Below are 12,271 nucleotides of genomic sequence, written 5' to 3'. Positions count from 1 at the left end.
ATATTACAGGCTGTGTTTGAAAAAAGTCAGTAAGGAGCTGATTGGCTAGACGCTTATCTCTCTTTATTACCCTTGAATTTATCTCTTTTTAAGGCTTAATACATCTGCCCCATTATTTGTAAAACAATTTTATTTTACACAAGTAACATTAATACAGTAATGCTGTGTACACACGGTACAATTTGACTTTCTATTTTGACTTTATAGTCAAAATCGAATTGGGATTGCAGAGACATCGAATGGAGATAGAACTTGTTTTTAAGCTTTCCCGATTTGATGCCGATGCGCGCTCCTGCTCAGCTGAAATTGTAAAGCCAAATAGACAGTGCAGCAATGACTATTTAGTGCAGATTGAATGTAGATAGTATGAATTGTATCTAATACCCCTTTTACACCAAAATCCCTGGTCAGACCCTGGTCTTTGAACACAGGAGTTTCCAGGGTTGGACCCAGCTTCATACCCCATTTACACAGCACTGTGACCCAGGTCGGACCCAGGTCTGCGCTGTTTACACTGGACCTGGGTCAGCACTGCTTTTCCCTATAGATGACATTAAAAATGTCCATTTTAGGACTGATAAGCTGCCAGCCAACCTTCCCTCAATGATTTAAAATAAAAATTAAAAGACATGACAAGCACATGAAAAATGTTTGTTTGTTTATTTTGTAAAATATTTTTCAAAAAGTTTTATTCAGTGCTCAAGCACACATAGCGGTATAAAAGTGCAGCATCACCAATGTGCTCCCCCCAGCCCCTTCCCCTGCAGCAGCAGACCAAATCTCACATGTGCTCCCCCCAGCCCCCCCCCCCCCCCCCCCAAAAAAAATAATGATATAAATGATACTGCATCCAATTATGATTTATGTGTGCACTGCCCGTATCCTTCCTGGCTGCTATCTTTTGCCACTGCAGCGCACTGTGGAAAGGTGTCCAGCACTTCTGGTATCATTTTAGCACTACCCGGATGTCCCAACCTGGGTTGGGACCATTTACACCGCCCACGACCCAGGTCCAACCAGTGTTCAACCCTGGTCAGGACCTGGGTAGGAGACCAGTGTTACTGGACCTGGGTTGACCCCTTTTACACCAACGTTGACCTGGGTCCGACCTGGGTCCAACCTGGGTTATTCCTTGGTGTAAAAGGGGTATAAATAGCACATGAGTTAGCAAAGATTGCGTAGCAATCGAATCTGTCCAATAGTAAAGGAATCTCACCGTGTGTACACACCATAATCACAGATGTTTAGAAATATACAATTTTCAACAAAGGGGGAAATTTACCAAAATGGATTCGTAAAAAATAGGTGTATTCGTAGGCAGAAATACACCTATTTTTTACACATTTGTATTATACATATAAATACAACAATTCGTATTCCTAATGATGTAAATACGAATGTCTACACCATCGATAGGATACGACAGGAATCACCATTCAAAAGAATGGTGGTTCCTGATGTACTAAGCAGCCGTATTGATAATTCGGCTGCTAATTGGTGTAAAACAGGCACGCAAATACGACAGGAAAATACACCTTGCTTTCCCTGTCGTATTTGCTTTAAGCCTGCACGGATCAGTCAGATCCGTGCAGGCTTTAGTGTAAAAAAAATAGGAAAAAAAAACAGCGTGGGGTCCCCCCCACAGCTGTAACCAGCACCAGGCTGAAAGAGTTGGGGCCGGTAATTAAAAATCAGGGAACCCGACAAATAGGGGTTCCCCGATTTTTAACAACCAGCCCCAGGCTTCAGGTCCGGGGCTGGTTTCCAAAATACGGGGAACAAAATGACTAGGGGTCCCCCGTATTTTAAGAACCAGACCCAGGCCAAACCAGCCAGCAGGCTAATGCCACAGCCGGGGGGAGACTTTTTATACAAGTCCCCCCGGCCAAAGCATTCAGCCCTACCGACCAGTCAGACTGGCCAGGGGCCCTGGGGGAGTGGGGACCCCCCCAATAAAGGGGTCCCCCCCCCTCCAGGACTTACCTGAACAGGCTGAAGCCTGGTGCTGTCCCCGGTGGTCCTGTGCGGGCCTTGGTATAAAAAATAGAACAATAAACTATTGTTTTAAACTGTGGAACTATGAGTCCCAGCAAGCCAATCAGGAGCCGACTTTCCGGGCTCCTGATTGGCCGCTAGGCGGCTTCTGATTGGCCAGAATTCATTCTTTGTCCAGACGCCGAGGAGTAAACATCTCTGCGGCTCTGACAGTCGGGGAGCTGCCGGAGTCGCCCGGCAGCTTGAAAAAGAAGCCAGAAGATGGAAGAAGATGGAAGAATGCCTGGACTACGTCAGACCAAGCCAGAAAAACTTCCATGGAGGACCTAGGTGAGTTGGATTTCCTTCCACAGGTCCACCATGGATTTCTTTGGACCCGGACCTGACACCGACATGAAGATCGACATGGTGAAGAAAGACGACATGATCCGGAACCAGGACATGGCACCGGATCAAGACTCTGGGACCTACCTACGGGCTCAAGATAGGTAAGTATCAGTGTGTGTGTAATGTATGTATTAAACTTTTATTTTTCAGGTGTCAGTGTGTATTTATTTAACTATTTTTTTTACTGTGGAACTACAAGATCCAGCGGGCCCTTTAATGCCCCGCAGGCTGGGACTTGTGGTTCACCAAGTCCCAGCTTGCAGGGGAGGCTTGCTGGGACTCATAGTTCCACAGTTTGAAACAATAGTTTATTGTTCTATTTTTTACACCAAGATCAGCCCGGTGGCCACCGCACAGGGCCACCGGGGACAGCACCAGGCTTCAGCCTGGTCAGGTAAGTCCTGGAGGGGGGGGGGACCCCTTTATTGGGGGGGTCCCCACTCCCCCAGGGCCCCTGGCCAGGCTGACTGGTCGGTAGGGCTGAATGCTTTGGACTTGTATAAAAAGTCTCCCCCCGGCTGTGGCATTACCCTGCTGGCTGGTTTGGCCTGGGGCTGGTTCTTAAAATACAGGGGACCCCTAGTCATTTTGTCCCCCGTATTTTGGGAACCAGCCCCGGACCTGGAGCCTGGGGCTGGTTGTTAAAAATCGGGGAACCCCTATTTGTCGGGTTCCCTGATTTTTAATTACCGGCCCCGGCTCTTTCAGCCTGGTGCTGGTTACAGCTGTGGGGGGGACCCCACGCCGTTTTTTTTTTATAATTTTTTTTTTTCTACTTTTTTTTTACACACTGCAGCCTGCACGGATCTGACTGATCCGTGCAGACTGCCAGAAAAATTAGTATTAGCGGCCGTATATATGGCCAGCTTATACGAATGAATACGACATCTGAGGGTTACAAAGCAGTCGTATATGACTGCTTTGTAATTTCCCCTCCGGAACACGACTTTGCATACGACTGAAACAGTCGTATGCAGTCGTAGGGAAAATACTAATACGAAAAACTAGGTTTTTCATATTAGTAAATTTCCCCCAAAGTCCTTAAAATACACGAATAACAGTTACCAGAAAACCTGAATTTACTGTACTTTCTCCACAACATCCTAATATAGATATGTTTTCAAAGCATCTGTTAACTATGTACTGTATAATACCCAAGTCTAAAATATTCTATCATTGTTTGTATCTTGAAATTTGTCAAAACCACAAGTCTGATTCATCAAAGCACTCAAAGCAATCCATTAGTGATTAGGACAAATGATTCATCCCTTCACAGGAGATGAAAACAAAACAACTATTGTTCCGCTACACCATAACTATTGTTTTGCTACACCATGTTATATTTAATATAGTACTGAACAGTTTCTATTTGTTGGCAACCAAATATCGGCATGCCCCATTTGTGTGCGCAGATACTGCAAAGTATGCATGGTAAGAGATAGATGCTTGATTTATACAACGTCAGTGGGTAATAAACCAGAAGAGCACTTACCAGAAGTGATTCATTAATTAGGATTCTGGCTGGATAAGAACTTAGACTGGACTTAGAACATCTGCTTTTTTAATGTGGCTTGTCCCAAGTTATAGCCTGTAGCTTCAGCTTGGTATATACTGTAGTATGAGGGTGATTCAGTTTTACTTGGTAAAATCCAAGTTTGATCCGGAGACCGATATTGGGGTTCTGCGCATGCGTATCGGCAAAAATATGCATATGCAGACCCTCTGCGTGAACTTCTTAGGCGAGTAGCACACTCGCCGAGGAGTTCGCACAGAGCGGGGCTTGTAGGGGGCTGTCCCATTTAACGTCACCTATCCATCATCTCAGGCGTTATCCAGCTGATAGTAACAGAGAGTACTTATTGGTTACTGGTCTACATATATCTTTACCAGGGCCGCCATAAGGGGGGTCCCAGGGGTACAGCTGTCCTCTGGAGGGGCCCGGGCAGCTGCCCACAATGGCACGGCACCACCCTCCCGCACCCGCACAATGCATTCCCCCACCCAGCGCTGGCAGCCAGGCACGCACAATACACAGTGCAGCCTGCAGAGCGCCAGGCCTAGGATACAGAGGGGCTCGGCGCTCTGCAGGCAGCACTGTGCAGTGAGTGATGATCCGAGCCCCGAGTCCTGACTCCCAGAGTGAGAAGATGCTGCGCTGCCGCCTGCCGCTGGTAAGTAATAGCAATGGGGGGGTGCTGACGTGAGGAGGAGGGGGGGTGCCGGCGCGTGCAATGGGGGGAGGGTGCCGAGCTGAAGGTCAGTCCTGGGCCCCAACATTACTAGTGGCGGCCCTGATCTTTACTAATTCCGTCTTCGACACAACGGAAAAATGAAAATATGAAATGTTAGCCACATTGCATAATCATCTGAGCAGTAATTAATGCAGAGCCAACTAATATACACTACAATGTATTATGTAATACAGGGTGGTGACGAATAAACAAAGCATACCACAATTTGTTGGTTTGTACAATAAACATCATAGCGGGTTATTAGGACCTGATTGCTGTTGTGCAAAATTGCAAGCTGATCGATTATCGAATGACTGCGCATGCATCGGGATCGCAGCATGCATGCACAATGCCAAACAGCAACATAAACAGCGATGAATCTATTCGCAATCCCCCACAGTTTAATTGACAGGAAGTTGGTGGGTAGAACTGGCCTGTCATGATGGCGTGTGACGTCAGCTCTGGCCTGTACTTGTGGCAGACATTCTGAATGGCCAGAGTTACACACACTTGTACAGACCGGGAAATCATTTGATGGTGATTGAGTTGCAAAATCGATTTTCAGCTCAGTGAGCCATTAGCAAATAAGCTTATTTGTAGACTTGCACGGGGCGAGATTTCACTCTTAGCAGCGCCTAATTGATTGGTAGTCCAGAGATCTCTGGTAACTACTAGACCCATTGGCGTAAGTTCGTCCCAGTTGCCCAGAGGCAAGATAAATATTGGTGCCCCCCCCAAAATCTCAATCAGTAAGGTGTCTGTCTACAGTAAGACAAGTCATGGGTTCTAATACAAGGTGTGACACTTGCAAAAATGATGTTAGGAGGGGGAGTCAGCCACAGAAGCGATATTGATGGCTTTCAATTAACTGATTCAAACTTGCAGGAGAGGAGCGGTGCCCCCTTGGGAGCAGGAGCCTGACAGCAGATGACTCCATTGCCTCCCAGAGTTACTTCTCTGACTAGACCTGGAGATCCTAATAATTTGGAATACAGGACTCCCAAGTTTTGATGACTGCTAAGTACTTTTTGAGATCTAGTAACTACTTTACAAATACGGTCCCAGGCAGCGGACAGCACAGTTTCACACCCTCATCCCAAATGTGGGTTAATAGCCCTGCACTTTTTTTAATAACAAGTGTTCTCAAACTATGGTAGAACTGGTTGACACTTGTACTATACAGTTAACTTAAACTGACTGTCATAGCATTAGGTAGTTTCATATCTTGACTTGGTTGATGACATTAGGCACCATTCAAAGCTATGAAAGAACGTTCTGCTACTGAATTGTATTTAAATGTAAATATTGCCATCTGTTGATCTTTTCAGGTACCTACTACAATGGAAATGTTTTGCTGCTATGGTCCAGTGGTCCCAAATGGATATGGTGCATGTTACAACCCACAGCCTGAACACATCCTCTTCTGTATCTCAAGCTTCCGTGACTGCAAAGAGACTTCATCAGCCATGTTTGCCAAAGCCGTAGAAGACAGTTTGTCTGCCATGGCGGACTTATGTGTAAAATACAACACAAAGCCTCAAACTCCAGTAAAAACAAAATCTGAGCCAAAGAATGGACACAGAACCTAGCTGACGTCAGACTGTAGAGATGAAGTATTCATTGCTTTCCATCATTTTTGAGTGTAGGAACTGTGCAAAGGAGTAAATAGAGAAAAATAGGTATTTTTTATAAACAAATTAAATGTTGTAATTTAGTGAAAACTATATAATACAGTATATTGCCACTTCTACCCAATTCCAGAATTTTGGCTCGTTGTTGCCATGATGGAGCCTTTGCAGTTTATAGAGCATTAAGCAGTTGGATGTATGGCTACAAGGGCATTACTTGAAGAACCGCAACCTTGCATATCTCACTAAGAACTTCCCTATGCAGAGAATAAATCAATTGTTGGCAAATACAGAATGCTGGATTTCCAATATTGGCTGATCCATGCATGGCCTATATGTAAGATGATTATGCTTGACTAAGGCTTATGCCCAAAAAGACATATTACAGTTTGAGTATCCCTTATTTATTATTTATTTACAGTTTCTTATATAGCGCACACATATTCCACAGCGCTTTACAGAGATTATTTGAACTTTCACATCAGTCCCTGCCCCAGTGGAGCATATTCCCTACCACATGTACACGCACACAGACAGAATTTCTAGGGTTAAGTTTTGTTGGGCGCCAGTTAACCTACCAGTATATTTTTGGATTGTGGGAGGAAACCTGAGTACCCGGTGAAAACCCACGCAAGCAAGGGGAGAATATACAAACTCTGCATCGTTAAGGCCATGGTGGGAATCAAACCCATGACCTCAGTGCTGTGAAGCAGTAATACCAACCATTACACCGTTTGTCCTTCTCCAAAATGCTCTGGATCTGAAGCATTTTGGATAATGGTTTATTCTGTATTTTGGAATATTTTTAGATTTCAATTATGTATCTTGAGGTAGCTTGCGTTTATGTTGTATAAACACATGAAATACACACAAATATATTTTACTTGTGCATGAAACAAAGTTTGTGTACAATCTCAGGCACTAAATAGTGCCAGTTACATATCATGCCCCCAGTAGTGCCAGTTACAGATGTCCTCTGTACATTATTAGCAACAAAAAAAAGTACATTCTGGAAATTATGTTGTCTATCCCTGTCATCCACAGCTCTTTTGCATATTGGGTGGAGGAGGGGGCCCAATTTATATTTTTGAACCTGGTCTCACCACCCACAAGTTGCACCACTGGCTGCAGTAACAATGCAGTAACAATGCCATGGACGCAGACTGGGAGAGGGAACTGGATGTGTCTCCGAAATGAGTGGCATGTGAGTCACATTTATGGGTGTGCTGAGGATCTACTAAAGCAGGTTTACTGGCCTGAGCGCTTTAATTGTCATGGCTAAATGCCTGTCCAATGGTAATCCAAAACTGCAGTGGATTGCAGGAGTTTGCAGGGGGACATCTTTTCACTTAAGACACCTCCTGCGGCTTTTAAATAATTTTGAACAGCCCATGCGCACAATGTCAGGGTGGCTGTGCAGTTCCTCTTATCCTCAGGCTCCATTTTGCCATGCTGTAGTATATAGTATAAAGTGACAAGAGAAGGGTGTGCTGATCTCATAACATGCCTTACATTTTGCATACCAGTTCTGCAAAACAGCTGTAGGATTCTTTTCCTAACAATTCTGATTTGTCTAGATTCTGGAATAGTAAGAATAACGAGTGACAGACTTCTAGTGGCAGAAACAGAGCAATAAAATTATACACATGGGAGCCCTACAAATAAAGAGCCCTCTTGTGGTTTGTGCCAGACGACAGCTTTTCAAGTTGCCTGGAAAAAAAATAGCTGTCATTTTTTTTTTTAACATACTGTGAATGCCTAGAACATTTTTCTTCTTACAAACTCACAGTTCAAAAGTTGAAATGTCAACTACTAAGTCCAGATTAAGAATGACAGGTAATGCCAGGTAAGTGTGACATTAGGAGATCAGCTGACATTCTTTTTAATGCAGTAGTATTTGTTGCTAGTGTTTTCTACACTAGTCTCTAACCCATACCTCCAAACTGTCCTGCTTTCTGTGGGAACGTCCTGTTTTTTGGGGGACGTTCCTGCGTCCTGCCCGGGGCCGGCAGTGTCCAGCAGCGGCGGGGCAGTTGGGAGTCCCTCCTGTTGCATACGCACAGCATCTATTCATGTCCCACAGTGTTGAAAATGGGGGCGTGGCCTCACGGGAGCATTGCGAGTATAGGCCACGCACCCTTGCCCCCAAAATTTTCATCGCACCTACGGCGCACATGACTGTCCCTTCACCTGCCTCATCAAAGTTGGGAGGTATGCCTAACCCTGTAAGCAGTGTTTAGTATGACTGTAGCCAGTTAGTTTTTATCAACTTTTAGTTTTTTATTTTATTAAATTTAGCTTTTAGCGCCTAATTCAGAGATGGACACAGTTCACATTGCTGCAGTTTCTGTGAACACAGCAGCAATGAGAAATGGAGGCGCTCGGGGTGCACACCTCCTTCCGGCATTGTAGATCCCAGTGCTGTGACCTAAGACTTTATAACAGCAACGGAAGACAGGGCTGAAACTAGGATTTTCATCACCCAGGGCAAGGCAGTAATTTGGATCCGCTCCACCCCCCCACTTACACATATGGGTATTACATCCAGTGCCTAATTCATGCAACCCCCTAGGCAGCCCAGAGTTGCTTCCCTGGTGAAGACACAGACTCTGGCCTTGGCACACCCAGACAAGCCCCCATTTCTGGTACAGAGGCTGGCACCTGTTAAATCAGGCTACCTCTCAGGGGGCACTGCATGCAACGAAGCAGGTACCGCTGGGCACATGCACAGAAGGGGTCCTGCACAAGCACCGCATCATCATAGATGTACTATACATAGGGTTTGCATAAGGCCCTTTTTCACTAATGGATAAACACTACTGTCCATGTGACAGTTCAAGTGACACATATTTAAACTAAAGGTCCATACACACTGGGCGACTATGCCCAGCATGTATGGACAGCGATGATCGCGATCATCGCTGGGGGGAAAGCCGTTCAGTGCTTTCTCCCTGCCCGGCGCCGTCAGCGGGGTGAGGACAGCATTGCATAACGCAGTGCTGTGCAAAGCCGTCCTCAAAGCCAATCATCTGCTGGTAATACCAGCAGATGAACGCCTTTCCCCACGATGATGCGGGAGCACGCAGCAGCGCTCCCTGTCGGGCAGTACACACTGGGTGGCTTTGAGCTGAAAGTCACTCAAACTTTTTTTTTTCAGCGGCTTTCAGCTCAAAGTTGCCCAGTGTGTATGGGCCTTTAAGATAATTAACTTTATTGTAAATAAATCTAACTAGAGGGATTGCTTTGAGAGTTTGAAATCGTTTTGCTTGCCACAAAGAATATGAATGAGCAGCTTATAAAAGAGAGGAGGAGCAGTCCTTTGCTAATGCCTTTTTCTACCAACATTTTTAATGCAGTTACCTCTACTATACAGATGGAATAATATAGTAATATAGCAATAATATAGTATACAGTAGGTCGATATTCATGAGTAAATAAAAAATATATTTTAATGTTATTTTTCCATTCATCATGTCTAGTTAGCTGTTTAGAATAATATGATATTGCAAATAATGATAATCTCCTGTAATTAGTATGTATATAATGCAGTACTTGATTAACATTTTCTGAGGTCTCGTTAGTGGAACCATGCAGCAATTATGTTGTAACAAGCAATACCTAACAAGAAACTTCCTATAGTAAATCAAATTAGGATGCATTCATCGAGTCAAGACCGTAAAATAAGATTACATTTAGTATATTACGTGACTTAGATGCGTTTTGTGCCTAAAACCATAGAAGTAATCCTATAATTGCCAATTTTAAAGCAGATGAGTTACATCCAGAGTCGATGCTACTATTAGGCAGCTGCCTAGGGTGCCAGCACCTGGGGAGGCTGGGGATGGGGGGGGGGGGCAGGGGCTAGTGAGCCTCCAAGGACAAAAACATAGGCTAACAGCATAAGCTAAGGTATTTAGCATATCAAATAGATTTAGTTTTAGATAATAACAAGATGCAATAACAAGTATGAGACTAATGGAGAGATACATGGAGATTAATAAACAGCCAGCCAATCAGCTCCTACCTGTCATGTCACAGACTGTGTTTGAAAAATGTCAGACGGGAGTTGATTGGTTGTTTATCACTCTCCATTTTATCACTTTTGAAGCTTAGTGCATCTGGCCCATTATCTGCAGGGGTCACACAAAGACCTAGATGAGCTATTGCCCAGGAGGGGGGGGGTTGGCCCGAATAAATCATATATAATAAATGGCTAATGCTGCTCCTCACCTATAGGGGGAATTAAAGTGTTGTGCTTACTAGAAGGTGCCCCACAGAGCAATTCAAGTGTTGCTCCGTTCCAGCACACACAGCCGTCGGCGCTGACATCACTGTTATGTTCCCATTTTGAGGTGTTAGCAACTAGCCTCAGAATTGTTTGCCAGGCCACTGCATCTATCTAGCAAGGTAAATTCCTTTGCTGTACTGTACTCTCTACAGGCCAAATGCACTAAGCTTTAAAAGTGATAAAATGGAGAGTGATAAACAACCAACCAATCAGCTCCTCACTTACATTTTTTAAACACAATCTGTGACATGGCAGGTAGGAGCTGATTGGCTGGTTGTTTATCACTCTCCATTTTATCACTTTTGAAGCTTAGTGCATCTGACCCTACATATTGCCAAATTCAACACAAGAACAGCAGTGATACATGGTATAACAGATAGACAATATCTATGTCGACAGTCATTAGGTCAACCACTAATGCCACCAAGAATTTTGGGGCCCGGGACTGATTTCTAGTCCGGGCCCTGTCCCCCCCCCCCCCCACACACACACACACACTTCACTTACCGCCCAGCTCCCCCATCCCCCTTCTGCTGTGTTGCCTGCGCTGCTCAGTGGCTGAATGATGCCCTGCTCCCAGACATCAGATTCAGGATGCTAGTGGCCAATTAATATGTGGCACCGGGTGGTAAGCCAATCATAGCTCGCGTACTGGTAGGTGCTCTGATTGGCTAATGGTATGCTAACTCTGATTGGCTCACCACCTGGTGCCGCATAGTAATTGGCTGCCAGCAACCTGATGTGAAGAAGCATGCGCTCAGGGAGCAGGGCTTCATTCAGCCACAGGCAGCACAGCGGAGGGGGGTGCGTGGGCGAAATGAGTGGCCCGAGCCCTTCTCTCTCTCTCAGAGAGGCTGAGCCTGGGACACCTGTACCCACAGCACCCCCCTAATGGCGGCCCTGATCAGATCCCACTTGAATTATACATTATACCCCTATGTTGCATTATACTGCAAAGCTATGGTGTATTTTCTACAGTACAATCCTGTTATTAATATGGTACATTATAATGAATGCACTAGCAGTATGCATCTGTATGTATAATGTATAAAGGGCCCAGAGCCCCAGACCATGCACTCTCACTCCTAGACATAAGCCACTCACATAACATTTCCCCTGTGCGCCCTTTTTTATCCCAGTCTCACACTGCAGGCAATGATATATTTATTATAGCTGTGTGATAAGCAAGGATAAGAAATTATAAATTCTAGTGACAATTATAAATCTGCCTCTACTGTATGTTCATTTTACTTTAGTGCCAAATTGTGAATCAAATTTAATCACCCTGCCTTAATCTAAATACCATTTGTACACCTTTATGTACTATATACTGAAATAACACATACAAAGATGTGTAAATATGTATATATGATATGTATATATGATATGTACAGTGTAGCTGTACAGCACCAAACTTATTCACACGTGTGTATTAAATGGAAAATAGTTGTTTCCTCCTACCGGCATGTCATATAGGAACAAATTACAGCGTCTCATGAAGTTGTGAGAGAAAATTTAAAATGTTTATGTCGCTTTTCACCTGCTAGCCACAATGGAATATATAACATAATGTATGAAGCATGGCACACAGATTCTAAATGCGGAGAACCCTGTACTGTATGACCAGTGTGTTTAATAAATACATAGTGCAGGGTTTTATTTTACTGTTGTAGCATCTATTGTCTCAAATATATGTCTAGCAAGCATCTGCCAATTGTAAGGCAGATAGTGGAATGCTTCTA

General features: G+C 44.4%; 1 protein-coding gene across 1 annotated transcript in view; it reads left to right on the top strand.

Annotated features, from left to right (window-relative positions):
- The window catches only part of CHAT (choline O-acetyltransferase), an 89,568-nt gene extending 78,571 nt beyond the window's left edge, over window positions 1–10,997 (top strand). Inside the window, exon 15 of the mRNA XM_083146382.1 lies at window positions 5,942–10,997. Coding sequence (XP_083002508.1) covers window positions 5,942–6,202 — 261 coding nt within the window. The 3' untranslated portion in view covers window positions 6,203–10,997. The remainder of the gene's footprint in view (window positions 1–5,941) is intronic.
- The last annotated feature ends 1,274 nt before the right edge of the window (window positions 10,998–12,271 follow it).

This window comes from Crinia signifera, chromosome 6 (assembly GCF_055691185.1).
Source record: "Crinia signifera chromosome 6, ASM5569118v1, whole genome shotgun sequence".
Classification (NCBI taxonomy): Eukaryota; Metazoa; Chordata; class Amphibia; order Anura; family Myobatrachidae; genus Crinia; species Crinia signifera.
Note: the sequence above shows the minus strand (reverse complement) of the source record. Positions and strands in the feature narration are given on the sequence as shown.